This window comes from Microcaecilia unicolor, chromosome 12 (genome assembly GCF_901765095.1).
Source record: "Microcaecilia unicolor chromosome 12, aMicUni1.1, whole genome shotgun sequence".
NCBI lineage: Eukaryota > Metazoa > Chordata > Amphibia > Gymnophiona > Siphonopidae > Microcaecilia > Microcaecilia unicolor.
The window spans coordinates 23628936-23655446 of record NC_044042.1 but is presented as its reverse complement, the minus strand read 5'-3'; the positions used below and the strand labels follow the sequence as shown (position 1 = coordinate 23655446).

The following is a 26511-nucleotide window of genomic DNA, read 5'->3' as shown; positions in this document are numbered from 1 at the left end:
GTTCAGGACGTCAAACTCACAGAAACAGAACGAAGAAAGAAGAGGACCTCGGCTGGCGGGGGTTGGGGTCCCCCGCCACCAAAGGTAGGTGACGACGGTTGGCGGGGGGGGGGGGGTCGAGAGGGTCATCGGCAGGGGGGTCCAGGGCCAAGTCTACGGGGGCCCAGGCCCCCGTGGTCCCACGTAGCTACGCCCCTGGTTCCCGTAATAGAGAGATCTCTTGAGCTTCAAATGTCAGGGTAGTCTGTTGATGCCATTTAAAATCTCCAGCATTCAAGGCACTTTGAGCCCTTTTTACTAAGAACGCCAAACGCGCGTGCCAAATTGGAGTTACCGCACGGTTACCGCATGGCCCTTGCGGTAATTTCAATTTTGCTGTACATCCTCTATGTGTGACATTAAAATATCATTGAATAGAGCTTACATTGTAGTTCAGAAGATAAGTGGATTGTGCAATTAAAACCTAGGTCACAGCTGATTGTCTTGGTTCTAATAGTTGAATTTGATTGATTATTACCAGAGATTGTGGGATACAATTTTTTGGTTACCAGACTATGACTACTGAAATAGAATGCTAGCATTTATTTTACTCCTAGGAGGAAAGGACCTCAGAAGCTCAGCCTGTGGAGTTTGCTTTCTGCCTCAGTTGCTGAGCAAACTTCCTCACTGGTCTCTTAACCTTCGTAAAATTTTTTATGTATTTTTTTCTTTTTTGTTGGTTTTTTTTTCCAAATTTTGTCTCCTTAACCTTTTCGCTAACTTTTGTGTTTAAGTTATCAGAAAATTAAATGAGACAGACACTTAGCTGAATGTATCAATCCTCTTGTATGGTGAGCTCCGCTTCGTCGGGAGCTGCACCTGCGAGGTTATGACTTCGCTCCGCAACTGAGGCAGAAAGCAAACTCCGCAGGCTGAGCTTCCAAGGTCCTTTCCTTCTAGGTGTAAAATAAACGCTAGCATTCTATTTGAGTAGTCATTTTATTATCTTGAGCATTGCAGCCAGAAAAGTTAGCAATTGTATTTATAACTAGTAAAAAAGGTCCGTTTCTGAAGGCAAGGAAACGGGCCCTAGGCAGGCAATTTCTCCCCCTTCCCCGTGCCGGCGAAAACCGCCCCCCGCCGCGGCGCCACCGTTCTGGACTACCTGTGCTGATGGGGGACCCAAACCCCCGACAGCCGAAGTGCTGTTGTGCCCTTCGCGTTGAAGTTCATCTTCTCTGGAAGTTCCGCTGCGTGCGTCTGCGTGCGTCTGACGTCAGACGCACACAGAGAAACTTGCAGAGAAGATGAACAACGCGAAGGGCACAACAGCACTTCGGCTGTCGGGGGTTTGTGTCCCCCGTCAGCACAGGTAGTCCACAACTGCGGCAGGGGGCGGTTTTCGGTGGGCTGGGGGGGGGGGGGGTCGAGGGGGCCGTAGCGCTGGGGGGGACAGATGATTCCGAGGCAGGGGGAGGAGTAGGGAAACATGCTGCGCGTGTTTCCCTACTCCTCCCCTTGCCTTCGAATCAGTTGTCCTGACGTCAGTGACGTCAGTGCGTGTCTGCCTAGCAGACCACCACCTCCAGGGAGCCACGGTCCCAAGCACAGAACTTTGGAGATGAGAATTATTATATAGGATGCTGGAATCTTCACCTTTTGACTGGGGGGTCAGGCTTCTGCTTCTAGACCAAAAGGTTGCCAGTTCTAATCTCAGCCAAGATGTTTTCCTAGCTTCCTGTTTAGCTCTAAAACTGATTTATTTATTGCATTTGTATCCCACATTTTCTGAAGTGGATTGTTTTCCTTGAATAGTTGGTAATAATTAAATTCTGAGCATGCAAACCACCCCTGTGTCCACAAGGGAGTGCTGCACCATCATAAATGCATGCTTCCCCTCATCCCTTCAAAGATCAGGGTAAGGGATGACTGGGGGATTCCTCTCAACCTAGTTAATGTGTAGTCTCGTTTTAGCTTTGCTGCCATCTCCTGCCAGTGACCTGTAAAGAAATCCATAGAGTTACACAAAATAGCACAGTCCCTGTTTCCCTGCATCGCAGAGCTTCACTCCTGTCCCAGCTTCCAGGGTTGTGCTGTGAGCTCACCTGGCCACAAATGCAATGACAGTACTATAAACCTGTGTCTTGGCTGAGTTATAGATTTTTAAAACATTTAAAAGGGTTCTGGGGCTTTTTCCTTTCTTCTCTTGTGGGATCAAGTGCTAATGAAAGGGATGCTGGGAATTGTGGGGAAATAAAAGCAGTTTATTTTCACATAGAGCAGAGGTTGCAGAAGTATGAAGCCATCACATATCCTCTTAAAATGCAGTAAAAACAGGTGTCACCGTGAAGTGCCCCTGCACAATATATCCATTAAATAGCATACACCTCCCTGGCACCATTAAATAGATTAAATAGCATACACCTCCCTGGCACTTGGAGTTCCCGACCCTTCACGTTGTGACCCAGAAGGTCTGAGTTCAGGTTACTTGTAGTCAGGGCCGCCGAGAGACTGAGCCAGGCCCGGTGCAGCTGCCGCCCCACTCTGGATCGCCGCTGCCGCCCCCTCCCCCCAGGATCGCCTCTGCCGCAACTGAGATACCTTGGGGCTGGCAGGGATCCCGAGGCCCCGCCAGCGGAACAGTCCAGCGCTCCTTTTCACTCCATGCCTGCCTGCAGCTGCTTTTTTCTCTTGTTGCGCATGCTCAGTTTCAAAACGGAGCATGTGCCTGAGGGGAAAAGCAGCCACTCGGCATGGCGGTAGAGGCGAGCGAGGAGCAGTGCTGGAGGGGGGCCTGGCACTGGAGTTCTGTCTCCTGCTCCTGTCAGCGCCGCGATCACTCGGGGCCCGTCAGGAGCAAGAGAGAGAGAGAGACCCCGGTGCCGGGCCCCCCTTGGAGGCCAGGCCCGGGGAATTTTGCCCCCCACCCCGCCCCCCCTCTTGGTGACCCTGCTTGTAGTATGGGATGACAGCTACCTTCATATTTTGAAACGTTAGTGCTCAGGGAGTGGGGAGCTTTCCAGATCATCCGTTCCTTGTGGGGTTTAAATAGAGAAGGTGTGAACTTGTAGCAGTATAGTAGTATTTAAATCAAGGGTGCTCAATGTCGGTCCTCGAGTTCTGCACCCCAGTCGGGTTTTCAGGATTTCCGCAATGAGTATGCATATGATCTATTTGCATATAATAGAGGGTGTGCATACAAATAGATCTCATGCATGTTCATTGTGGAACTCCTGAAAACCCGACTCGACATTGAGCTCCCCACCCCCCCCCCCCCCCCCCCCCCCCCCGATTTAAAGGAAGGCCTTCATTTCAGCATAATGACATCTAGCCCCTGTAGAAATGAAGACAGAATAACGTAGTGCTGGTTACATTACATACCCATTATGGGAGTAATTCTATAATTGGCGCTCAGAGTTCGGCAATGGAAAAATTTGACGCCAAGCACTGTTCTATAAATGCCATGTGCCCTCTGTAGAATAATAGCGCCTGGGCATCGGGCTTAAGCCAACTGAAACCTGGTGCAAATCCTGGCGTTCAACTTGGCTGCCCATTCCCCCCATACACTATAACACCGCACCCACTTTTCGGAGTGCTCCTGACCCACCCATGGCCACGCCCACCATTATAAGACTAATGCGCAACCAGATGTGCTTGCAAATCTTAATTAGTACCAATTAACATCAATAACTGCTTGTTGGTATCTAGTTATTGATGGTTAACAGCTCGTTACCAATTAAGTTGCGCACACATCTTTCCGGAAGCGCATCCAAATTTGGGTGCCATTTATATAATCCGGGGATATGCGCTTTAATGTTTAGAACACTGGCACATATGCGTGTAGGTGCTCACTTATGTGTATGAATGTCATTATGCCGTATAAGGGGCGTATTGGGTGCCCTTCGTACGTGCTATTCTGTAGCTACATAACTTCTGCACAGTGAGTATTTGCAAGGGGGCGTACACATGGGTGGAAAATGGGCAGGACATGGATGGGGTTCCTCATGCGTGTGACTTACAGAATTCTGTTCATTAGGCATGTCCGTGCCGCATTTAGGTGCCTGCTCTTAAGGCTAGTGTCAATGCGATCACCTAAATGGTAGGTAAGCTGATACCAGGTTTCTGTAATGGTACGTAGGGGCTTAGGTTCATTTATAAAATAGGCTCTTGTGTCCTCTGGCACCCAACTGAAGAAGGAATAGACTTCTGACTTCCCTTACCTCTCCTGCTTTTTCCCTCCATCCGTTTGGACTCTTGGGCTTCTTTCTGCTGTTAGGGCTCCCTGTACTCCAAGGACCCTTTCTGGTGCCTAAATCTCCTGCATAAATCTCTTTAGCTTTCCTGTCCCCCTTTTCCTCTGGAATCCCCTGGACTGTTGGATCAGCCCCAATGGATAGCTCCTTCTCTTAGAATGCACCTATGTCAGACTTCTTGGACAGACCTCTTCTCCCAGGGCTTTAAACCAAGAATATGATCCTCTCGTCCTGGGTCCCGTGTCCAAAGACTCTCCTGACAAACCGATACCAATTTCATCAAGAGATGATAGAAGCCCTCTTGGGCTTTACTCCACTGGACCACAAAGATGAGTTCTTACTTTGCTCCACCTCTCTTCCCACAAGACTGGCTGAACTCTACAGCTTTTGGACCCATCCACTAGGAATACTCCTGGAGGAGAATATCCAGCTAGCAGTTCAGTTGAGAAACTATTCATTGTTAACTAGTCCATGACCCTTGCACCCCCTATATGAAAGCATAGTTCCTTCTATTTTCTTTTACTACCTAATGTGGAAGCACAGGCCCTTAGTGAAGTGTAGGTCATGCTTACATGAAATTAGGAAGATACAGTCTCTACCTTTCCGTTATTCCCTTAAGTAAACATCTGCGCTGTTCTGTGCTTTTAACTTGTTTGATTTCTGGTTTTCTCTTTTTCACATCCTTCCAGGTTCATGTAAGACAGAGACAAAGGCCACAGATAAAACCAAACTTGCTGTAAAGAACACATGTTTGCAGCGTTCCTCATCTGACGCGGGCAGGGACCATCGGGCAACGGACGCCAAGAAACCTCCATCTGGAATTGCTCGGCCATCAACCTCCAGCTCTTTTGGGTACAAGAAACCACCTCCAGCAACTGGCACAGCTACTGTGATAACCGCAGGGGGTTCAGCAACCATGAGCAAGATTCAGAAATCTTCTGGCATCCCAGTCAAACCAACCACTGGGAGGAAAACCAGCCTGGATGTGTCCAATGGTGGGGAGCCTGGTTTTCTTGCCCCAGGGGCACGATCTAACATCCAGTATCGAAGTTTGCCCCGGCCAGCAAAGTCCAGCTCTATGAGTGTGACGGGTGGACGTGGTAGTAATCGCCCAGTCAGCAGCAGTATTGACCCCAGTCTTCTCAGTAGCAAGCCAGGAGGCATCACGTTGTCACGCCTGAAGGAACCATCTAAGATAGGCACTGGGCGCACATCTGTGGTCCCAGTGAACCAGACAGACAGAGAAAAGGAAAAAGCGAAAGCCAAGTCTGTAGCTTTGGACTCCGAATGCGGCTCTCTGAAGCCAATTTCCTCTCCCGACATTGGTGCTAAAATTCTACCCACCATCCAGCCTTCCACCAAAATCTCAGAGGTGCCCCCAACTACCCCTGTCAGGTATGAGCCAGCAGAGATTTTCATTGAATTCCCATCTTAGGAACCATTAAATATGTGTGTTCAGAAATGACAGAAGTTTACCTTAGATAAATACATGATACATCCTTTGATAGAAACCACAGATCAGATCCATTTTTATGGGTGTCCTTGGAATTCTGGTTCTTTTACTTCAGTAAATCTTGTGAAAAAATGTATTTAATTTTTTTTGTCCTTTTTTCTAATATTTCCATACTTGGCAGAAAAATCTTGCAAGCTCCTACATAACTATGTATTGCTGTTGCTTTCACTGGGCTGCTTCTTTTCCAATCCCAGGTACCATCTGTGTTCAATTCAATTACAAAGTCTCCCACTCCAAATATAAAATTAACCAAGGATACGATGGGGCATCCTGGGGGTGTTTCCAAGTTCTTATTGCTCTTCGGTACAAAATAAAAAGATGGTATTGCAAATTCAGAAATTGATGCTCGCTCCAGTTAAATAACCTCCATTTAAACTTTGCAATGTAATATCCAAAATTTGAGCTTTTAATTGACTAGTTGGATTTTCAGTCAATAATTTATAATTAGTAGTGTCTTGTAGTTGTCGATATGCTTCATTATCTATATAAATAATTCCCATCTCCAATGTTCTGAACCTCACTGTGTGGCAGGGAAGCACTGAAGCCCTGTAGTCTTCTAGGCTGTCATCACCACTCACTCTCACTCTCACTCATAGACCCGTCCTCAGCCACGCCCCATCCACACATAATTCACAACCCCAACATTCTAAATGTAAATTTGTAGTTGCAAGATCCCATGAGTGTCTGCCCCGCCCTCGCGTCACAACGTGGTGACGTGGAGGGTGGGGCTATGACACTCAGCCAATCGGCAGTTCCACCGCCCTCCGACGCTCCCCCCCCCCCGACGCACAGCGACAAACACCGCTACGCAGGGGGAGGAGTGCCTTCCGAACACCTGATCCGCCGGGACCCCGAAGCTGCCGCCCTCCACAAAAAAACTACCCACCTGCACCCTCCCGACACTGCCCTCCAAACACCTCACGACATTGCCGCAGGAAAACCTTGCTAGCGCCAGTTTCATTGCTCACAGAAACGGGCCTTTTTTACTAGTAAGCAATAATATCCCACAGGACAACTGCTCTTCCCTTGTCAGCTCTACAGATGACAATGGAGGAATCTTTCTGAAGATTATTTAAAGATGTTAATTTTTCTTGTGTGTGATTATTCTTTCGTTCTCAAATGAAAGATGCTAAACTGCCAGCCTCTGATGTTGCCAACTATCACCCTATAGCTAATTTTCCATTTCTATCCAAAGTAACGGACTCACTTGCGCTGATGCCTCTGGCAGATCATGTTGAGGCTGCGTCCGTTCCCCATCCCAACCAGACCAGTTTTAGACCTCATTACAATACTGAATCCGCACTCATAGCTCTTGTTACCACAATACAGGCATCCCTATCCTGGCACCATGTCATTCTGCTACTCTCTGCCAACCTCCACATGCAGTGAAGGAGGTGGATAGCCTGAAAACCTGACTGGCTAGGGGTTTCCCCAGGACAAGTTTGGGAATCACTGCTCTAAGATGATATCACAACAAAATAAACAAAATTTTATTAGCAAGAGGAATGCAAAACAATGAAGCTGCCCCTTTGCAATGAATAAAATAAGTTAGGATCTCAAATAACTCGGCACCTAACCCTTACCGTTCAGTGAATCCAGACTGCCCCTATCGGACCGACCGTTCACTTGTCTATTAGATTGTAAGCTCTTTGAGCAGGGACTGTTTCTCTTTGTTAAATTGTACAGCACTGCGTAACCCTAGTAGCGCTCTAGAAATGTTAAGTAGTAGTAGATGGCAATAGATGGGTGTCATCTTATTTATTTTGTTACATTTGTACCCTGTGCTTTCCCACTCACAGCAGGCTCAATGCGGCTTACATGGGGCAATGGAGGGTTAAGTGACTTGCCCAGAGTCACAAGGAGCTGCCTGTGCCTGAAGTGGGAATCAAACTCAGTTCCTCAAGACCAAAGTCCACCACCCTAACCACTAGGCCACTCCTAGTGATGAGACCCAATAGATATGCACTACCATACATGCTAACATCTTCTGAACTCCAGAAAGAAACTCTGTTTGGCACAATGTAAATACTATGGCAAGCATTAGCAATAAATTTAAGAGACTGAGATCATACTCCACATACCCTGGCTTAGGAGTTGGGTTCATTCCTGGTATGCACAAAACTAACCCATCTGGAGAAATTGCCTCCAAGAAAAACCATTATGCTAAGAAACACAGCTGTGGAACCTATGATTAGTGAATGTGACAGCAATATGTAGTTCCATGGGGGCTTGCAACATTTTTTCTGTTAATCCCTCTGTCACCCTTTAATGTTTTTGTAACATTTGAAAGGAATGTTTGACACAGAATTGTTATTTAGGTTTTGGATGCATATACATATACATTTACCTGGTTGAAGATCATATATAAAGATCAAAGGTTTGTGGATACATTATTTTTTTTTTTATTCAGATTGAATTTGGGTGTAATGAAGCAGGAAAGACAACATTTTCCTGGGCTTTATATGTGTATCCTGTTACTCTATAATGTAGTGCTAAATAGGCATCATCCCCCGGATTGCAAATCCGGTCGTATTCTGGATTTGCGCAAGCAACTTAATTAGCTAACAAGCCAATCAGCGCTGATAATTGCCAATTGACCAGCAATTATTGACACTAATTGGCATTACAATTTACGTGCTCAACTAAGCATATTCTGTAAAGTGATGTGCGTAAATTTTTATCGCATAGTTGAAAAATGGGTGTGGCCATGGGCGGTTCATCTGCATTTCTAAAATCTATGTGGGTTGTTATAGAATACACCAGGTCCGCGCCTAATTTAGGTGTCGGCATTTACACCAAGTTTTACTTGGCGTAACTGCCCACGACTAAATATAGACACGTGGATAGGCACAGGGTGTATTCTATAAACTGCGTCTAAATTTAAGTGTATTCTATAAATTTAGGCATACTTTATAGAATACACTTGGGCGTATTTTTTTGGCATCGATTTTTTTTTTACATGTGATATATAGAATCTAGCCCCATTTGTACGCCTGTACTATAGAATACTTGTACTTATGTGCCTAAGTGTGAGATGTGCACTCTTCGATATTCCGTAACATACGCCAACAAATTTCTTAGCACGTAAATGTAAGAGGGTGGAGCATGGGCATGACACAGGTGTGTTTCCTACTTATGCGCCCAACTTACGGAACACTGTAAGTTATGGGTGTAAGTGCTTCATGTAGGCGCGCCAATGTATACCTCCTATAGACCTGGCATAAGTGAACGCACACCTAACTGTATGTGCATTTCTTCCGACAAGCGCTAGTATTCTGAAATAGAATCTGTGCACCCAAATGGAGGCAGACCCATAGAGCAGGAATTCTCAACCTCTTCCTCTGGACACACCTAGCCACTGAGATTCTCAGGATATCCACAATGAACATGCATGTGATAGATTAGAATAGAATGGAGATTTCAAGGAATTGTTGAGCATCGATGTTAACTGGTTCATTTTGACCAGATGTTCAGCTGCAGCTAGGGATGAGGTTATCAACATGGGCTGCTGCTGCTGACCGTGTTATTTTACTGTTAATCCCAGTTATTAGTAACTAGGCCTTATTGCATAAAATAGGACCTGTTCTAACATAGCATGTTAGCGGTAAAATAACCCATTTTAACAGTATCCCACATTGATAACTTTCTCCCTTAGTGTGAAGATTTTCAATCTCGGGTAATCAGAGCTGAGATTGTGATGTCATAATGCCTCATTCCACCAATGCCTAAGAGCCAACCTCATCAGTGATGTCATAATAGCTTAATTGCCCTATACTTGGCTCATGTTTATTACATATAGCAGTGATTTTGAGTTCTAGAGACATTTCTTTTTCTTTAATTAAGGGGAAAATTTTCAATGTGGGCTCCCCTTTAAGATGTGTTATTTTACTGTTAAACCCATTTATTAGTAACTAGGTCTTGTTACATAAAATGGGACCTGTGCTAAAAATGGCATGAGTTAGTGGTAAAATGACACATCCTAATGGTAGCCCATGTTGATAACTGTGCTCCTAATTGTCTAAAGTTGAAGCTGAGCATCTGGTTAAATCTAACCATGCAAACCTTGGGCAGGTAAATTCACCAGTTTAGTGTTGAAAGAATATTTTGCTAACCCACTAATGTTGAAACACCCTACTTGGGTATACCCTCTACCCAGGTACTGTTTTTGTCTAGTTAAATCTGTGGTGGGGAGACAATGGGATTAGGTTTATGCAATTAAAATCATTCTTAATCCCATAAATCCATAAAACTTTGAATATTGATCCCTATGGTAATTTGACCAGGCCACAGCATTTGTTGCTGAAGGATCCTCTAGTGATGTCACTGTTTTCCCAAGAAGGGACATGATGTCAGATGTTCTGTTGCCAAAGATCAAAACGGATGATTTTTTTTTACACAATTGTGGTCTCTCGGATTCATTTTTAATAATTGGAAGAAAAGATTTTTCAACTAATAATGTAAGTGAAACAGTACTCTGTCTACATGGTCTCTTTATTCTCTTACAGGTCAACGGCTAAGCCCTTAGGCAAGCCTCCATCCTTGGCCAACTTGGACAAAGTCAACTCTAACAGCCTGGATTTGCCCTTTTCCACTGATTCTCCTCAGCCACATTCTAACAAGCTACAGGATATCCACCCGGTAGCTTCTGTAGTAAGCAGTCACTTGACACCTTGCCTAACGCCCAGCCCGGCTCCAGTTCTCAACATCAACTCAGCCAGTTTCTCCCAGGGCCTGGAGCTCATGAGCAACTTCAGTGTCCCCAAAGAGCCCAGGATGTACCCTAAGCTCTCTGGCTTACACAGGAGTATGGAGTCCCTGCAAATGACAATGAGTGTGCCTCTTTCCTACCCGGGGACTGTTGTGCCACCCTCTGGAGAGGAGACGGTTGATGCAGGCTGGACTGGTAACCTCAAAGCAGCTCAGATTGACAGGTGAGTTTAAATACCACAGTAAAAATGTATTGAGAATCATACAGTACTGTAATGGAAAGGTCTCAACCAATTAGCATCAAGGAAGCCAAGTTATTTCTGTTATTGATTCATAAGTATATCACAATCACAGGTATCAGTTCAGTTGTTAAAGTTAAGGCTTCATGGTCTATTCTTGTAAGAGATTCCTAGGGCTGGCCAGTCTGGAGGTTTCTGGAAGGATTAGGAGCAGGGGCAACGGAATGCCTTTTTGTATGAGAGGGCCAAACATTCCAAGCTTTGTCCCCGCCCCCTATCTCTCTTATAGCTGATGCTGTGTATAGAGCTATGGCCCCTGTGGTCCTCCCCAAGCAGCTGTCTATGACTAGGAGGCAGACTGGAGAACCAGGTCTAGCTTGTTTCTGCAGGCTGTTATGGGATGCTTTGATTTCTTTGATGCAGCAGGCAGTAGTCTGCAGGTCTTCGTTCATGTAGTCAGCTAGTGTCTTTATAGTGAAATGTGCTGGGTTTTCATTTCTTTCCATGGTATAAAGTTGTGTTGCAGATTGTTTATTATTTGCCAATTTAGTGCCAATTAGTTTATTATGTTAACACGGGTAACTGACCCTAACTTTGTGCCCAATTGCACACCATTTAATAAATTTGGGGAAAAACATTCTTTTTCCTTGTTAATATGAAGTGTACCTTTGTGAAGAAGAGTGAGACCATCTGATATTCAGCTCTATTTAACTGGCCAGGAATGGCTCCTGGCCGGTTATATAGCGCTTACCCGCCTATCCGTGAATATCCAGCAGAAGATAGCCAGTTACCTCCTGCTGAATATTCGCTTTCAGTGCTTAGGGCCAGATCCTATATAAGGTGCCTAAAATATCCATGCGGTAAACATTTCCACCTAAGCATATTCTATAAGCGGCATCTAGATTTAGGCACGGTATATAGAATATGCATAGTTGATATCCCAGCGCCTAAAACTATGCGCCTCAATTTACACCAATGAAAACATGTGGAAATCCATGCACGTAGTTTTACGAACATTGGGCCATATTTTATAACTACATGCATAAATTTGGGAACTCCCACAGAACGTCCATTTCCACGCCCATAGCCACGCCCCTTTTGAACTGTGTGCATTAGAATTTAGGCGCAGTTCATTACAGATTCCTTAGCGTATGCAGCAGATGAATCCAAGAACTGGTGGGTTGTGTCCGTCTACCAGCAGGTGGAGATAGAGATTACAAAGCTGAAGGCAGTGATACCAGACGGCCAGCTCCTCCTTCACCTCAGTACATCTCTATCTCCAGCAGGTGGTGGACGGCGCTTCAGCAGCTCCTGGATTTGTCTGTTGGGGATACTCCTGGGTCCTGCGGGCCCGTTGAGTTTAGGGGTGTCTGGCTGGTGGTGCCGACTTTGAGGGCATACTCAGTCTTCTGGGTCCCTGCTTCACCCTTTCCCCCCTTGCCTCCCGGTCTTTAGAGCTCTAGCCATCCTCACCAGTAAAAAAAAAAACCAAGAGAGCTCCTTTGCCTTCATTTGGTGTTAAAAAACAAAAAAAAACCCAGAAGATTTCTGACAGGAGCGGGAAGTACAGTACTGTGCTTTCAGTCTGTGTGCCGGTTAGGCAGCAGGCTGCTGCGTCTGTGGGACTCTGCTTCTCCTCTGGAGACACCTGCTGTTCGGTGAGTCCCTGCCTTTCTCTTTCGACGCGGGAGTACCGTGCTTTAATATGGGCGACGCTGGCATTTGAAAACAGTTCCCACTATGGTAGCAGATGCTGCGCAGCGGGATTCTGTGTGGTGGCGTGTTTGAACGCTGGGGAGGGAAGTGCTGAAGTTCCCCCTTCCCCGAGCAGCCTTAAAATGGCGGGAACGCGCACCTTTTTGCTGGCGTGGCCCTCTCTTTTCTCCTGATATCAGCTCTGATCCTTTCCCGCCCTGCGGCCTTGATGTGGGCAGGGGGGGGAGGGGCGGCTTCTCCTAAAGGACCTTGTGTTCCATTAGAGACTGCTGGTCCAGGGGATTCCCCTTTATTTTCTCCAGCCTTTGGTTTCCTTTACCAAAATCACTGTAGAGTCAGAAACTGTTTGCATGTAGCTGGGGCAGTGGCACAAATTCTTCGCAAACTGCCCCCACTGTGCAAGGGGATCCAAGGAAAGAACAGAATTACTTTAAGATGTTTCTACATCTTATGAGCTGGATCTCCTCTGCTCTGGGACCCTTAATTTGAACCTCTCTTCTTAAGAGAGCTTGGCCTCAGTAGCCCTTTTCGTGATTGGGGGAGTTTTTATGCCCATCTCGGGCAGATGGGTTCTAGCGGGCTAAGTCTTCCAGAAGGCATCTGATGGTCCTTCGATGTGCCTTGTTATTTTCGGGATGCACGTCAGCCACTGGGGGCTTCTTTGGGGCAGGGATTTCTGACCTCCCCCCCCCCCCCCCCCCCCCCCCGAGTTCATTCTGCTGCTCTGTATGCCTCTATGTTGCAGAAGTCTGGTAGGGGAGCTAACAGTTACTTTTTAGTTCAGCCTTTGGAGTTTTCTGGCTTGTTCCCTGTCTCAGTCTCTTCTGATGGACCCTGCCTCGAAGAGGGGATGTTTTCTCTCCAGCTGAGCAGTAGGGTCCATTTCTCCCCTGTCGTCCTCTATTCGGAGGGAGTCTTTTCATGGCAGTCCCTTTCTGCACAAAGGCAGCAAGAATCTCCTCTGGAAAGCCATGTTTGCCTAAGTGGGTACATTGATAGCAATAGGCCTCACTGTCTGTGGTGAGTTTAGATTTTCTTATAGTTCCTGCGTTGGCTAAGGCTGTTCCTGGTGTGGGAAACAGTGAACAGCATCGGAGCCTTTCAGGAAACATTTCAGGCCAGGCGGTGCTTGTGCCATCCCCCCTGCCTCGACCTGCTTTTGGTGCTGTTAGTCTTCTAGCACTTCAGGACACGTTGTGGGCTAGGCGGTGCTTCTGCCGTCGGAGAAGATGAGGCGGTGGCTGCTTCTTCGACAGAGTGGGACTCGGGGTCAGACTGTGGCCATCAGGGCGTGTCGCCCCCATGGAATGGGCAGAGGACCTCGTGTTCCGTTTCTACGCGGCCCACTTTGCGGGCTTTTCCTATGGTGAGTTCTCATTTCTGCCATCTTCTGATCTCGGCAGAATGGTTATTCCGCACCAGTGCTTCTCCAACATGGTCTCAGGTAGAGAGCTCCGTAGGTAGATCTGATGGCGTCCCAGCTGGATGCCCAGGTGCCTTCTTTCTTCTGTCATCGGAGAGAGGGTGATTCGGCAGTGCTGGTTGTTCTATTGCATCCTTGGCCGGAGGACATTCTTTGATAGTGTTTCCTCTGTGGCCGAGTTCTTTTCAGATTGCTCTCCACTGGGGTCGAGTCATTCTGGTAGCCCCGGATTAACCACGGCGCCCTTGGTATGCGGATATAGTGAGGCTGTTGGTGGTGCCTTCATTTTGGATCCACTTTACTTTGGGCTCTTCGTTCTGGGTCCGCTCCTGAGTGGATGATCCCTCTCGCTTTGGTCTTACGGCCTGGTGTTTTGAGAGGTCGACTCTGAGGAACAGAGTTCTTTGGACGCTATGGTTACTTTTCTGTTGCGATCTTGTATGTGGGCCACGGTCCACTGCAACCGCGAATTTTCAGGGGTTGAGGATTTTTTGAGGCTGGTTGTGGCCCAAGCTTGGTCTTCATTGTGGGCATCTGTTCCTCAGCGATTGAGTTCTTTCTGCAGGATGGGTTGCAGAAGGGCCTGGCCTTGCACTCGGAGGTGGTGCATTTCTTGCAGAGTGCTTTGCTCCTCCGCTGCTGCGACCTTCTTCTCCCTGAAACCGCGTTCATATTCTCGGAGTATAGCTTGGGGTTCCTTGTCTGCCGAACATTTCTTTGGACTCCTTTTGTTCCTTTGCAGAATGCTTCACTTAGGAACACTTACAAGCAGTGTTCTTGGCCGCCAATTCTTCGGCACGCAGAGTGTCTGAATTTTTAGTGCAGCCATTCCAAGCTGTTTTTTTCTGCAATTTGCTGAGTCTGGAGTGACCTTGCTTTCGGTTCCTTCTTTCTTTTCCGGCTGTGGTTTGGTTTTTCTTTTTCAGCCTCTCTTTCTTCCCTTTATCTTCTGGATGTTCAGAGGGCTCTCCGATATTTGCAGATGTTGCATGTTTTTCAACATTCAGATCTTCTCTTTGTCGTTGTCGCTGGTTCTTGCTGTGGGACGGCAGCCTCTGGTCTGATCTGATTTTTTTCTCGTTGGATTGCAGATAATTTGTGGATTTTTTGGAAAGGTTGCATCCCACCGGTGGCATTCCAGGCTCGTTTCACGAGTTTGCTATCTACTTCTTGGGCGGAACGGGTGTGCTTTCACTATCCAGATGCTGCCTTTGCAGCGGCGGTTCTGTCTCGGGGAACGGCGACTTCCCACCCTACTTAGGGATTGCTTTGGTACATCCCACCAGTTCTTGGATTCATCTGCTGCATACGCTAAGGATGGTAAAATTATGCCTTACCTGCTGATAATTTTCTTTCCTTTAGTAGCAGCAGATGAATCCAGGATCCTGCCCTTTGTCAGCCGCTCTTGTTTTGCCTATCTGTTCTTGTTCTGGTCTTTAGTTTTCCAAAAAAAAAAAGAAGAGGAAAGAGGACAGAAACCACTGAAGAGGACTCCATCACAGTCGTGGTTTCTCTTAAGTCAGTCTGACAAGTTTCTGTTTTGTATGGTTGGTGAGGAAGGCTTCCTGGTTTCTTGTCTGATTCTGCTTGGTGATGAGACATGTACTGAGGTGAAGGAGGAGCTGGCCTTCTGGTATCACTGCTTTCAGCTTTGTAATCTCTATCTCCACCTGCTGGTAGATGGACACAACCCACCAGTTCTTGGATTCATCTGCTGCTACTAAAGGAAAGAAAATTATCAGTGGGTAAGGCATAATTTTACCATACGCTTAGCCAGTTGTGCATATGTTCTAATTATTGCCAATTAGTGCTCATTAATGCTTGTTAAGAGCTGTTAACATTGCTGATTGGCACTGCTATGCCTGCATTTCGGCACAGATCTCTAGGCGCACTAGATAGAGACTGGGGGTTAGCGGATAACTGGCTATATCATGAATATTCAGCGCATCACCGGCTAAGTTTGCCAGCCAAATTGGGCCGCCAAAATAGCAGGCCTATCTTTAGTTGGTTTAAACTTAACCTACCAATGCTGAATATCTACTTGACCAGTTATGTTTTAAACCAGGCAAAAATAAACTAGATAGTCAGTGCCAGTCACTTGAAACGGCCTGGCACTGACTATTTGGGCTGAACGCCGACCACAGAAGGTAGCCCAACTAACTCCCACAGTCTGAATATTGGGCCCAGAGCGTTTTGATGAACTTTGTGTGGTAATTTGCTTAATAGTGGAAAAAAAATCATTAAAAGAAATATTTGCCGGAGGTATTCTGTTTCCGCAAAGTATCTGATCTTATGAAATACCTTCGGGGAGAGGGAAGAGTAGGGACAAGATGCTTTAGTCTTCTGGCTAGCAAAGCATTCTCTGGTAGCAATGTGTAGCGAGGTCGCTTGGCAATCAGTTGTTGTTTTCTACATTGCCGCTATTCAACGCAGCCCTAAGTCTTCTTTTGTGCTAGTGGGTTCTGTTCAGGGTGTTGTCAAAATTTCTCCTCTTTTGGGAGTGGGCTTTTGAGGAGGGATTTGTAGTCTCTGCTTTCCAAGTTGTTGAATTGCCATGTGTTTCCATGATCATGTGCTGAGTGCATCAGTAACTCATGGTCTTTTTTTTTTTTTGGCTGAATGCGAGGCGCCTGAAATCATGTCTGGGTCGTCATGCTGTTCTGTGGTAAACATTCACATAAGTAGAGTTGTGGGTGGTTTCTAGAAAGTTGTAAATCAGTCCTTTTGTTATAATGCTTTCTAGTTCTTTTTAATCTCGTTGAGAAGGAGCTGTGCCTTAAGTTGGGCTTCCTTTCACTTTAGCTTCCACTCCGGCTGCAGTGGGAACGAGAAAGCAATTTCAAGGTTTTAGTTTTTAGTTTATTAAAACTTGCTATACTGCCCAAGCTGACACACAGAACTGGGCGGTTTACAAACAATAAAAATGTGCAGGTAACAGTATGGAAAGGAACTACAAAATTCGATAAGAAAGAATAAAAACAAGAGACTTGCAGCAGCAAAGATAACAAAAGAGGAAAAGGCGGGGACCAGAGAGGTGTGGGAGGGAAGGGGTCAAAAAGTTGGTAAAGCAGGGAAAGGGAGGGGAGACAGGTAGGGAACAGTGACAATCTATGCATTTGTTTTGAAACAACCCTGCCCCCCCCAAAAAAAAAATCCTGAAAAAAACAAAAACGCAGATTTTCTGGCAGCCGATCCCTAGTGGCTACAAAAATTACTACTACTACTATTACTATTTAGCATTTCTATAGCGCTACAAGGCGTACGCAGCGCTGCACAAACATAGAAGAAAGACAGTCCCTGCTCAAAGAGCTTACAATGGTCAGTGGTCTTCATCATAAAGCATATGAAGACAGATTTAAAGATCTCAATATGAATACTGTGGAGAAAGGCTGGAGAGGGAGATATGCCACAGAGGTGTTTAATATCTCGATCATAAATGAACAGGAGGTGGGCCACTTTCAATTGAAAGGGTTCAAACTCAGGAGGTCTTGCATGACTGAAGCAGCCTCCCATGGAAACGATAGAGACCAGAACTGTATGTGAATTCAAGAAAGCTTGGGACAAGCACAGAAAATTTCTGGGAGAGAGAAGAAAGGTTGTATGGAGAGGCCATATTGTCTTTATCTGATGTACATGCTACAAGACCTGGTGTGAGAGAAGGTAGGACCCAAGTACTGGGTGCATCTGCTTGCCTTAGTCCAGAGAGATCGTGCATGAAGTGATTTGAAGGGACAGAGAATTTGGTCCCACAAAGAAGGAACAGACTTTCTATGGTCAGTCACTCTACACCATTAGACAAGAAAGAGAAGGCGCAGTAGAGGAGACCTGGGCATATTTCATGCCCTGTACTAAGATAGTGCTGAAAAACTAAGGAGTAGGAGAACAGGAGCTTTCCCCAAGTCTGTCAACTGTGAGGCACTTAGAAAAGAGCGTTCCAGACCCGTCTACAGGAGGAGACAGGAGTTAGAGATGCAGGAGACTAGGAGTGAGAGCATACGGTGAAGGAAAGCAAGGAGCATTAATACCGGCCACAATTTTGATATTTTTTCCATCACCTTACTTTATTTTATATGGCTTATTGCTTTTATACATTTTTATTCACCTGGGGAGGGCCCAATTTCTGGATTTTTAAATGCTCATCCCTACCAGCCTCCCCTAGTGTTTTTCCCATTGTGGATTGTTCCAAAACTCTTCAGAGACACTTCAGCCAGCTTTGACTGGGGAATGTAAGCAGTGTTGCCAGGGCTGCGGGTTTCTCGCCCAATTGGGCTCCTTTCCGTGAGCCGCTGCGGCTTTTTACGCCGCGTGTGGGTTGCGGGATTTTGGGCGGCTTTTTAAAGCCCCGCCAGCGGTTTTTTCGCCCACCGAGGGTTGGCTGGTTTTCCCACGGCCGCGGCCAGTAGAAGCCCCACAGAGGCAGGCTTAATGGCGTCATTTGTATGCAAATGGACTCATTAATATTTATTAATGATGCCATTTATATGCAAATGGACTCAATATTTATTAATGATGTCATTCACATGCAAATTGACTTTGTGTGGTTTTGGGCTGGCTTTAGGCGTTACAAATGTTTTCCTTCTGGCAACACTGAATTTAACATTTTAGCCACAGACATTAACATTGCGTGTAGCTGCCTCTGGAGTGCCCCTCAGTCCCACCAAATGGAAGGACCTACTATATGCAAAAACAGCATGATATAAACCTAGTGACATAATTGTTTTTATTTCTCTGCATATCCCTAATTCATTCCATGAACCTGAGGCTGAATTTCACAAAAAGACAAGCATGTAAACTGATACATCCCTTGTTTTTAATTCTTACAGTTCTCAACGTGACAGGAACACATTACCCAAAAAGGGACTCAGGTAAAATTCTTTATTCTTGTGTTCTTTAGTCTTGGCAATCTTTAAACAAAAAAAGTCTGATTTTCAATTGGGCCTTTAATTTTCTATAGGGACTGGGTCCCCCTCAACCCCCAGCAATATAAGAAATTGACTGCAGTATTTCCGCTGTATATGTGTTGTTGTTGAAATGTGTCTGAGTGAAACAATAAATTAAAAACTTAGAAAAAAGGATGATTTTTTTTTTTTTTTGGGGGGGTGGGTTGCCGGGTTCTTGAAGCCTGGATTGGCCGCTGTCGGAGACAGGATGCTGGGCTTCATTTACCCTTGGTCCTTTCCCAGTATGGCGGTGCTTATGTGCTTATTCAGGATAATTTTTCAACCACAGCGGTTTCTCTGGGTACATGCATTCCATAATTTCCCAATCCTCACTCTTTGGTTCATTAATCCTTCACTTTAGAGAATTGCCCCCTTGTTTTCTTTTGGGATAAAAAGGTTTCCTGCTATGTTTGTGTGGAAGAGTCCATAAGTAAGTGAGAGGCCCTTTTACTAAGCCGCGGTAGGCTGTACAGACGTGCAGCGTGCGCTCAAATGAGACTAGCGCCAGGCCAGCGCGCCCTCCTGGCGGTAATTTCAGATTTGGCACGTGCCCATAATGCGTGGATGAATTATTCTATTTATTTCCTCCTACGTGTCCGGCAGTAATCAGCACTTGGTGTGTGCCGACCGGTCACTGCTTGTGTAGCGTGTGAGCCTTTACCGCTAGATCAGTGGGTGACATTAAGGGCTCAGGCCAGTTTTGGGCGGGCGCTGGTTTCATTTTTACCACAGGCACTTTTCCTGTCCCATTTTTAAAAAAATCATTTTTTGTAGATGCGGTAAAAACTGGCCCAGCGCGCACCCAATACACGCGCCTACACTACTGCAGGCCGCTTTTTACCGCTGCTTAGTAAAAGGACCCTGAGTGTTGAATAAGTTTTCGTTGTCTCTAGACTTCCTGTGTATAGGACCAGTTGCTTGTATGGCCTCCTGAGGGGGTAGTGCATTATGGGGATCTTTTACTAAAGCTTAGCTCGAGTTATCTGCAGCAGGGCCTGTGTTGAGTAGGCCACATGAGTTATTGTTCATTTCTAATGCAAGCTTTCTTGCCCCCATTTAATGACTCCCCTCCAAAATCAGTTCTGCCATCTGGGCGATAGTGATGGAGGCCACAAACTCCAGCTCTCTGCAGTTCGCGTAACTCAAATCCTGGATCCGGCCACTAGGGGGCAATGCAGTAACATGCACTTTTTGCAAACCTTGATATTTTTATTTATTTTTGTTACATTTGTACCCCGCGCTTTCCCACTCATGGCAGGCTCAATGCGGCTTACATGGGGCAATGGAGGGTTAAGTGACTTGCCCAGAGTCAGAAGGAGCTGTCTGTGCCTGAAGTGGGAATCGAACTCAGTTCCTCAGTTCCCCAGGACCAAAGTCCACCACCCTAACCACTAGGCCACTCCTCCACTGTTGCTACTATTTGAGATTCTACATGGAATGTTGCTATTCCACTAGCAACATTCCATGTAGAAGTCGGCCCTTGCAGATCACCAATGTGGCCGTGCAGGCTTCTGCTTCTGTGAGTCTGACATTCTGCACGTACATGCAGGACGTCAGACTCACAGAAACAGAAGCCTGCGCAGCCTTGTACATGGAATGTTGCTAGTGGAATAGCAACATTCCATGTAGAATCTCCAATAGTAGCAACATTCCATGTATAATCTCCAGTAGTATCTATTTTATTTTTGTTACATTTGTACCCCGCGCTTTCCCACTCATGGCAGGCTCAATGCGGCTTACATGGGGCAATGGAGGGTTAAGTGACTTGCCCAGAGTCACAAGGAGCTGCCTGTGCCTGAATTGGTAATCGAACTCAGTTCCTCAGTTCCCCAGGACCATCCGTTGAAAGCATTAACAAGTACAGTCTAGTTTACGCCGGTTAATGACGCTTTTAATTAGCATAAATTAGTTTTCAAGAGCTTTAATACGAAAAATCTTTGCTGAAGTAATGAGAGGCAAAACAGCTTATTGCCTATTAGAGCACAGAAATATAACACATGAAAACATGTGCACTTTAACATAAACTCATTCATGTAAAAAATATAACTACACCTTCAGGAGATGTAGTTGCATAACAGCCATTAATGTGTTTATATTAATACTTGTAAGTTATAACCAGGGCTTAATTTGTAGAATAAAAAGGAAGTAGAGCTGTGGAACAGGAGAAGAGGATGGGGGGGGGGGGGGGAGGGGGGGCAGGGAAAGAAGCTAGGTGGAAGAGGGTCTGGATTAAGGAGTGCAAGGGGTTCTCAACCCAGTCCTCAGGACACACCTAGCCAGTCAGTTTTTCAGGATATCCACCATGAATATGCATGAGCTACCTCCATTCTATGCAAATCTATCTCATGCATATTCATGGTGGGTATCCACCTGACGGGTTTGATTTGTCACAAGGCCTAGGTTGAGAACCACTGGAGTAGAGGGACTGTTCTCGGTTGTGCTCCAGGTTCACCCTTTCCCCTGCAGGTTACCTGGAAGGGAAGCACTATGACAGAACATCCCTGCTGTTCTGGAGTCTGAAAAGATGTGTTCCTTCCCCCAGAAATTAAGCCCTGGTTAAAACAAAGCCCTTTTTCATAGCAATCACAAGGACCATTAATAGCCAGTGTTGCTGTTAAGGGATGTCTGAAACGCCTCTCCTCTTCCCCAGTGTTGCCTCTGTAGCATCCTTAGTCCTGGTAGCCTGGTAATTAAAGGTGAGGATGTCTGTTAATTGTAATAAGAAGCACATACCACACTCATGTTTACTCTGCTGCACAGCAGTCAGTGCTGTCAGGTTCTTTCTTGCACAGGGAAAGACACATCGATGAATCCCAAATTAAATGTCTGTTGAAGGGTATCTTTTTAAGAAAATCACTTTTATGTGTCTCTCTCTTGCTTTGGACACAACAGGTACCAATCACATTCCCAGGATGAGACGAAAGAGAGACGGCAGTCTCATACGATTGGCGGGGTGCAGGAGGCCAGTAACCCACACCCGCTGCCGTCACCTCCGCCTCTTGCTGTGCCACCAGTTGGAAAAACCCCACTGACTAACATAGGTCAGTGTCTCCTCTGCTTTCTGTTGCCCACCCTGTCCACATTTTGTTGCTCTCTCTATGAGGTGGTCTAAATCCACAATCATCTAAACTCTGGAATTTGTTGCCAGAGAATGTGATAAAGGTGGTTAGCTTAACGGGGTTTAAAAAAAGGTTTGGGTGGCTTCCTAAAGGAAAAATCCATAGACCATTATTAAAATGACTTGGGAAAATCCACTGCTTATTTCTGGGATAAGCAGCATAAAATGTATTGAACTTTTTTGGGATATTGCCAGGTATTTCTGACCTGGATTGATCACTGTTGGAAGCAGGATGCTGGGCTTGATAGACCTTTGGTCTGTCCCAGTGTGGCAATACTTACGTATCTTGGTGTGTATATCACTTAACCTATGGTGTCACTGGTTACTAGGCTATATCTTGGGAGCAATTATAGGATTTAAGAGTGTAATGTGGAAATGTGGGGAAGGGAGATTTTAGAGCAAAATACCAGGGACGTCTTTTGTGGCGAACAGTGTGGCTGTGAAAATAACACTGTTGGACAGTATTAGGAGATCCAGACATCTGAGCTGCTTTTGGTACCGTGTCACTTTCAGTCCCTCAGTATGCCACCCTGCTGGAACAGATCTGGAGCAGAACACTTGCAGTCCAAATGGACAAAAATTGGTGCAGAGAGTTCAAATAGAGTTAGAAAGAAAAAGCACTTGCTTTTATTATTCTTATTGGCAAGGTCGTAGTGCAGAAAGAGAGCCATCGCTATGATGTCAGCTTCAGATGGATGAGCCTTATAACAGCAGAAATAAAAGCAAATGGATTTTGGTGACCCCTGTTTCTCCCATGTGCCAGTTTTCTCCCTGCTGCTGTTGGCTTGGATTTCTTGATGTAACGGTATACAATAGTGCTGGCTGATGTTGAAGTCCAGTAGCATAATAGAGCCATCAAAACAATTTACCCACTTGAAGGACTGAATCTCAACAGCGGAACCCAAAAGCTTACTTGCTCTCTCTTTGCACTTCCCTTGAAGTCAGACTGCTAAGCACTTCATGAGCCACACTGTGTCCTACTGGGGGAGGGGGGGAGTCCTGTGAACAAGGATGGTCTATTTTCCAGAAGCAACCTCACTGTAACCAGACCCTCTAGTGTGACAAAACCAGCCCCTTTGAACTCAGAGGTTTGTTGGTAGGCAGAAGCAGGGCTTTTTTGAGGGGGTAGTTGGGAGCACCTTTTCCATTGTCTGCTAAAATTGACCCATAGTCCCCAAGTTTTAATGAAAGAATTCAGGCTCTACACACCAATTCTGCCCTGTCATAGATTCTGTGACTGGTTGCAGGCAGGGGTGTAGCCAGACTTTGGCGGGAGGGGGGTCCAGAGCCTGAGGCGAGGGGGCACATTTTAGCCCCCCCCCCCCCCCGGTGCCGCCGACCCCCCCCCCCCCTCCGCCATTGCCGACCGCCGCCACCAACTTTGACCCTCCCTGCCGCCGACCCTCTCGACCCCCCCCCCCTCCTGCCGCCAACCCTCCCCCGCCGCCGCCTACCTTTGCTGGCGGGGGACCCCAACCCCCACCACCCGAGGTCCTCTTCTTCCGGCGCAAGGCTTCATTCTGTTTCTGAGTCTGATGTCCTGCACATTCGTGCAGGACGTCAAACTCAGAAACAGAACAAAGCCTTGCGCCGGAAGAAGAGGACCTCAGCTGGCGGGGGTTGGGGTCCCCCGCCAGCAAAGGTAGGCGACGGCGGGTTGGCGTCAGGAGGGGGGGTCGAGAGGGTCATCGGCAGGGGGGGTCCAGGGCCAAATCTATGGGGACCCAGGCCCCTGTGGCCCCACGTAGCTACGCCACTGGTTGCAGGGGGTCTGGCTATTGTTCCTCAGTGATCACCCCACCCCTGAAGGGTGGCCTGGGATTTGAGTACCGGCACCTTTTTTGCTAGAAAAAACACACTGGGCAGAAGTAAGCTGCGGTGCAAGACAAGAGAAGTGTTTGGCTAATACAGTGGGACACCTGAAGATGAACTTAGGGGAGAGAGAGCAAGACAGTGCCATAGGAGAAAACTGAGCCCAACACACAGGGGCTAAGTCTATCCTTTTCCTGTTGATCCAGGGCCCAGTGGGGGTGGGGGGGGGGAAGAGAGAGATGGAAATTGGGGAGTGGGGATGGTAGGCAATATTGGAGGAGAGGGAAAGAGTGGGTTGAAGGGGAAAGAGATCACTCTGTGCCACTATTTAGTTTATGGCTCGCCAGTTGCCACCACCGTACAGGTGCTTGCTATCAGCTTGTCCATGATTAAAATGCAAGAATTCACAAAGAAATGTTAACGAGTATTTCACTTCAGTGTTTTCACTGGTTCTGTGAGCCTAAACAGGCGTTAGTGGGAGCTATTGCATGACCAGAATTCGAGTATTTCTAATTGATAATTTTCTAATTAAGTGATCCAGGGACATGTGTCTGCAGTTGTTGCCTCCAGTATTTTAATCTAGTGCATGTTGTCGATGACAGTGCTGATTTTCTTAGAAGTTCCAGATCGGGCCATATCCTTCCACTCCAGTAGCAGTGTGGAAAAGAGAAATTTTTGCTGCAGGTCAAAAAGGTTCCAGGTCAGTGACTTGGCAGAAAATCAGCACTGTTCACTGGAGCTTCTGACAGCTGACATAACACAAATCCAAGGATGCGGGAAAGATATGCATGTCTTGGAGCTTGAAATTCTTGCTCTGCAACAGGTATGATGCCTCCTGCTTTTGTAAGCTATGCCAAAATAACCTTAAGCTGCTTCTCCTTCGTTGGCTGCCGGTTGCTCCCTGGATGAGAACCCTTGGATTGATTTTTCCTTCCTTTTTCCCTTTCTCTTGCTCCCTTTCCCCTTTTTTGTCCTTCCAGTGAGCCCCACTACTGCCTCTACGCCAAGGATCTCTCGCTCCAACAGCATTCCTACCCATGATTCCACTTTCGAACTCTACAGTACCTCCCAAATGGGCAGCACCCTGTCCCTGGCAGAGAGACCCAAGGGGATGATGACACGTTCTGGGTCCTTCCGAGACCCTGCAGAGGATGGTGAGACTAACGCCATGTCCGGTGAATACCAAATCCATTCATTTCGAGAAATAGTTCTTCTGTAATTCAAGCCTTGGTCTGTAGATCACTGGGATGGAGGATTGCAGCGGCACCTTCCAGAGTATGGAACATGACTGCAGTTCATTTTTTGAGCACCTCATACCAGTGATCCTTGAATTGTTGCGTTTAGATTGCTTCTGTCTATTAAGGCCTGGTAGGCTGCGTTACATATATCTTCACTTTTAAAGCGACAGCAGCTCTTTAAATGCTTGTTAGTTGTCCACATCTGGATGGTCTTCCTTTGTTCTTTCATTGAGCCTTGCCCCAAGCTACGTGGCCTAACTGCTTGTCGCAGCTTCATTCTGAACTCTATTGATAAGAAGCTAACGTGCCCATAACATCCATTGTTTGATGCCATACTCTGTGTTGAGTAAGGCAAAGTTCAAATCTCCAGACATGCTCGGTGAAGTATTTATCTAAGATCAATCTCCACACAGTCAGTGCTCTGGGATTGGTAGCATGGAATGTTGCTACTATTTGGGTTTCTGCCAGGTAATGTGACCTGGATTGGCTAGGATACTGGGTTAGATGGACCATTGGTCTCACCCATCATGGCTGTTCTTATGTTATATTCTTAACCACTAGATGACTCTGTTTACCCTACTACTACTTAACATTTCTAGAGCGCTACTAGGGTTATGCAGCGCTGTACAGTTTAACAAAGAAGGACAGTCCCTGCTCGAAGGAGCTTACAATCTAAAGGACTGTAATCAGAAGTTAATAACATTAGTGCTTACATGAAAACCATGATGACAGATAAAGATGTCCAGGCCCATCCCACTTGCCTGTGTGTCCTTTCTACTGCTCTGCCAGTGATGCTGTTCAGCCTCCAGCTTTGTCCCTCACTTTCCCAGCACCAGGGACTCTATGTGCATTTAACGATGTGCTGCCTTTCCTTTTCCTTTTGGAAGCTTCTGTGCTTCAGAGGTGCCAGAAGTGCGCTGCCAGGGCTGTCCACCCCAGACCTGGCTGCATGTGTGTTTGCATGAAATGATCATGTGTTTTGGGAGTTATATTTCTCTCCTTTATAATATCTTGCTGTATTTACAGTGGGGGAAATAAGTATTTGATCCCTTGCTGATTTTGTAAGTTTGCCCACTGACAAAGACATGAGCAGCCCATAATTGAAGGGTAGGTTATTGGTAACAGTGAGAGATAGCACATCACAAATTAAATCCGGAAAATCACATTGTGGAAAGTATATGAATTTATTTGCATTCTGCAGAGGGAAATAAGTATTTGATCCCCCACCAACCAGTAAGAGATCTGGCCCCTACAGACCAGGTAGATGCTCCAAATCAACTCGTTACCTGCATGACAGACAGCTGTCGGCAATGGTCACCTGTATGAAAGACACCTGTCCACAGACTCAGTGAATCAGTCAGACTCTAACCTCTACAAAATGGCCAAGAGCAAGGAGCTGTCTAAGGATGTCAGGGACAAGATCATACACCTGCACAAGGCTGGAATGGGCTACAAAACCATCAGTAAGACGCTGGGCGAGAAGGAGACAACTGTTGGTGCCATAGTAAGAAAATGGAAGAAGTACAAAATGACTGTCAATCGACAAAGATCTGGGGCTCCACGCAAAATCTCA

General features: G+C 46.4%; 1 protein-coding gene across 1 annotated transcript in view; it reads left to right on the top strand.

The window, feature by feature from the left end:
- Nucleotides 1–26511, top strand: part of LOC115481467 (neuron navigator 1-like) — a 161035-nt gene that overhangs the window by 79734 nt on the left and 54790 nt on the right. The window contains exons 4-8 of the mRNA XM_030220610.1: nucleotides 4922–5627; nucleotides 10251–10676; nucleotides 18654–18695; nucleotides 21663–21811; nucleotides 24681–24875. Of these exons, the coding sequence (XP_030076470.1) occupies nucleotides 4922–5627; nucleotides 10251–10676; nucleotides 18654–18695; nucleotides 21663–21811; nucleotides 24681–24875 (1518 nt within the window). The remainder of the gene's footprint in view (nucleotides 1–4921; nucleotides 5628–10250; nucleotides 10677–18653; nucleotides 18696–21662; nucleotides 21812–24680; nucleotides 24876–26511) is intronic.